This window comes from Tarenaya hassleriana, unplaced genomic scaffold, assembly GCF_000463585.1.
Source record: "Tarenaya hassleriana unplaced genomic scaffold, ASM46358v1 Cleome5, whole genome shotgun sequence".
Classification (NCBI taxonomy): Eukaryota; Viridiplantae; Streptophyta; class Magnoliopsida; order Brassicales; family Cleomaceae; genus Tarenaya; species Tarenaya hassleriana.
The window spans coordinates 237,707-241,245 of NW_010967707.1; the positions used below are offsets into that span (position 1 = coordinate 237,707).

General features: G+C 42.6%; 1 protein-coding gene across 1 annotated transcript; it reads right to left on the reverse strand.

Moving 5' to 3' along the window:
* Positions 1-973: 973 nt before the first annotated feature.
* LOC104825896 (protein IQ-DOMAIN 1) lies at positions 974-3,138 on the reverse strand. Its single transcript, XM_010558319.2, is given in 5 exon segments — positions 974-2,044; positions 2,123-2,147; positions 2,149-2,249; positions 2,364-2,609; positions 3,021-3,138. Coding segments are annotated over 4 exon segments (1,086 nt in total). The 5' UTR covers positions 2,526-2,609; positions 3,021-3,138; the 3' UTR covers positions 974-1,246.
* Between the last annotated feature and the right edge of the window lie 401 nt (positions 3,139-3,539).

The following is a 3,539-nucleotide window of genomic DNA, read 5'->3' on the forward strand; positions in this document are numbered from 1 at the left end:
TTAAAAAAAAAGGGAAAGATTTGATCTTGATATGTATCTTCTTCTTGTTGTTGTACCTTGACTGGAATTGCGTTTTATGGTTAGGTAATGCTTAGGAATAAAATCTTACAGGCCCTTTGGGCCTAATATAGCCCAATACTAATGAAGCTAACTACGCTGACGTTATTGTATGTAATGCACACCCCATCAAATGCAATGACTTCCGCAAATCATGTCCTGCCACGTGTAAAAATACTAAAAAGCCCATTGAGCTTTCTAAATTACCCACCTCCTGTAATTTCTCAAGGCCCAACTAAAACTTGGGCTAAAGTTTAGCCGCTAAACGGCATCTCCTGCGAAGCTCTGCCGTTTCTCTCCAAGAGACGTCGACGACGTGCCGTTTTGTTTATCAGCGCTTGATTTTTTTGAAACAAGAGAAAAAACTGTGCAAAAGCTACGCCTACTATTTTCAGTTAAAAATATTTTATGAACATTGATATTATAATCCCGGTTTGGTCGGTTATAAACATGATGAGTTTTGTAATCAACAAACTTTTGTATCCCAAACCAGGTTTGAATCTGTATTTAGAGAGATGTATTCATTTTAGCTAGCTAAAGGATATGATTGGGTCAAATATAATTGAGTTAACGATTTGGTGAACTTTTGAATATAGAAAAAAACAAACTTTGGTTGTCTTTTATAGAAAAAATAATTACTAAGCTAGAAACATTTGTATAACACGTGGGTTGTTGTCAAAGACAAGACTGGAGAGAGTGGAATCATGGGCACATGGGGTGATGTCCTTGCTCGTGTCCCAAGTTGCAAAGTTGCAGCTTTTTTTGTGGTCATTTTATAAAACTCAAGAGTCATTTTGGCATCGAACTGATCAAATCGAGAAAGCGTGGGGCCAAAGCGGAATATTCCAATTATCGACCTGCTCTTATATAAATATATATTAGTTATTAATTAATTAACATTTTTGAAATACATGAATGAGAAAAGCTGCATCACTAACATGACGAAATCAGAAGTTTACTGTTTTTACATTTGGAAAAAAGAGACACAACAAGCAACCAGAAGAAGCAACTCTTTCTATGAAAGATGCTTTGTCCAATCCTCCTTTTTATAAGCTACAAATACAAAATACACACAAATCTCAACACCACAAAATTAACAAGTCAATATCATTTTTTTTTTATTAGAAAAAGAACCTTTTTTAAGGGGTGCAGGCCAAAGAATCTGGACCGTAGATTTCGGCATCAGAGATCATCTCAGCCATCTCCTAAAGTCACTAGTGGAAGAAGGTGAGATTTCCCCACCAAGACTCTCAGTACAACATGAAGAGTAGTTCGATTGCTGCTCCATCGCCCCGAAACGGGACCCACTCGCACTCTTAAAGCTCGGACTCCTCAAACTGTAGTTGTTGTTATTACCATAATGCCCTCCGCTGTGCTCCGGCGGCTGAGGCACCGGAAAAGACAGCCGTTTCCTGGCCGCCGAGCCGGCTCGATCCTTCTCCGGCGTTGAAGGGCGTGGCCTGGGGGCGCTCTGTGATCGGATCCTGGCTTTAGCCGACTCGGTCGTGGCCATGTAGTTGGGCAATGTAGCCGTTGCGCTGGTGCTAAGCGTAGTGCTGCAGCCACTTCGGCTGGTGAAACTGTAGTTAGACCTCAGACTCGGAGTGTTGGATGTGTATTGGTAGGACCGGTCGTCTCTCTGGCACCGCGGGCTCGCCGACCGTACTTGCATTGGCCTGGACTTGGCTGGGGATGGCGTGGCCGGTAACTGGTGGTGGTGGTGGTGGCTCGTTCTTGATGGAGAACTGGGCCTCTGGTTAGGATGGCTATGGCTCGGGGTTCTGGGTCTGGTGTAACTAGGTGCAGCCAAGTAAGAGTAAGGTTGGGAAGTGTCCATCTCCACCGTTTTGACAGGAACCCTCTGGTCCGTGGAAGCTCTGGCTCGGTTATCCCATGGCCTTGAAGCCATCCACCGGTCAAGCCATTTCGGTCTCTCCTCGGGCTCATAGTATTCCCCCGCGGACTGGCTTCCGCCCGATCTCCACATCTTCATCGCAAGAATGTTCATATTCACTTGAGAGTCTCGTCATTAGATGATATGATCGTAGAAATATTTTGACTTTACCTGCTGAGAGAAAGCATGGGAAAGGTCGACAGTTAGTGTCTCGTCTTTGTTGTAACATAGCTTTCACTTCCTCAATCGTGTGCGGCCGCTCATCCCAATCCTCCGCGATGCTACTTCCTTCTCTTGACTACACATATCAAAACGTTGTCCTGATCAGACAATATCTGAAGTAAAAGCCTTCCTTAATCCATGTTTCAGAATAATGTCCTTATGTTACATGATCCATATGATGAGAACTCACCATGGATTTCCCGTCGGATATATCGGGGAAATAACGAGAGTCGAAGACGCTGTGAGTGTCGCTGAAAGCGGATTTACGGCTGCCGTCGTGGGACAAGCGCTTACGCTGGTCGAGGACTCGGGCTTGGACACGAACCAGAGCTTGCATGCACCTCAATGTCATCTTGGCTTGTTTCCTCACATTGTGACCCCTCACCAGTGCCTGTAGCTTCACCAGCCCTTTCAATGCCCTCAACGCTCTTCTTGCCTTTTTTTAAAAAAAAATCATATTCAAAACATTAATCATTTACACAAAATCCTTAACCAGTTAAAAAAAACTACTATATTTGACATTTTTACTGGAGGGTTTGATCATATATTTTGTTACATTCTCAGATCCAACCGCATACTCAATATGCATTTAATAGCCATCAATATCAATAAAATTTTCTACACCACCACCTCATTGATTATATTAAAGAAGGAGAACATTTACACAAATGACAATAATGGAAACATCGTTAATTATTGGATTATCACATAAATGACAAAACACTGTAACAACAGGGAGTATATGAAAAATAACAGTTATATGCGATTATTAAAGTAATTATATATTCTCCAGTGACTACTGAAATGCTTTAGGCAAATTATATAATAAATCTTGTGATTTGCTCACCAGATATCCTCTGAAAGCGGTTTGGATAACAACAGCCGCATAAAGTTCTCTTGCATGATACGTCCGCCTCGGTACCTCCGCCGGCGCTGCCGACACAGCCGCCACGGCAGCGCCGACTCCGGCGTTGGGGCAAATATAATTGAGTTAACGATTTGGTGAACTTTTGAATATAGAAAAAAACAAACTTTGGTTGTCTTTTATAGAAAAAATAATTACTAAGCTAGAAACATTTGTATAACACGTGGGTTGTTGTCAATCCACCGTCTCTTCTCTCTCTTCTGCAAAAAACAGAGAAATGAATTAGAAAGATAAATAAAGCTCTGAAATCAAAACGCTGAAACGCGGCCTGAGAAATGTGTTCGAACGAAATCGGTGAACAGAGTCAAAGATCTCGACTTCTTCGGAACCCAGAAGCGACGGACCTTTTCCTCGTCGTCTTCGACATCGTTAGCGTTATGAGCGTTATGATCTTTCTTGGTGGGAGATCGGAAGGCTCGTTTGACGGCGGTGAGCCACGAA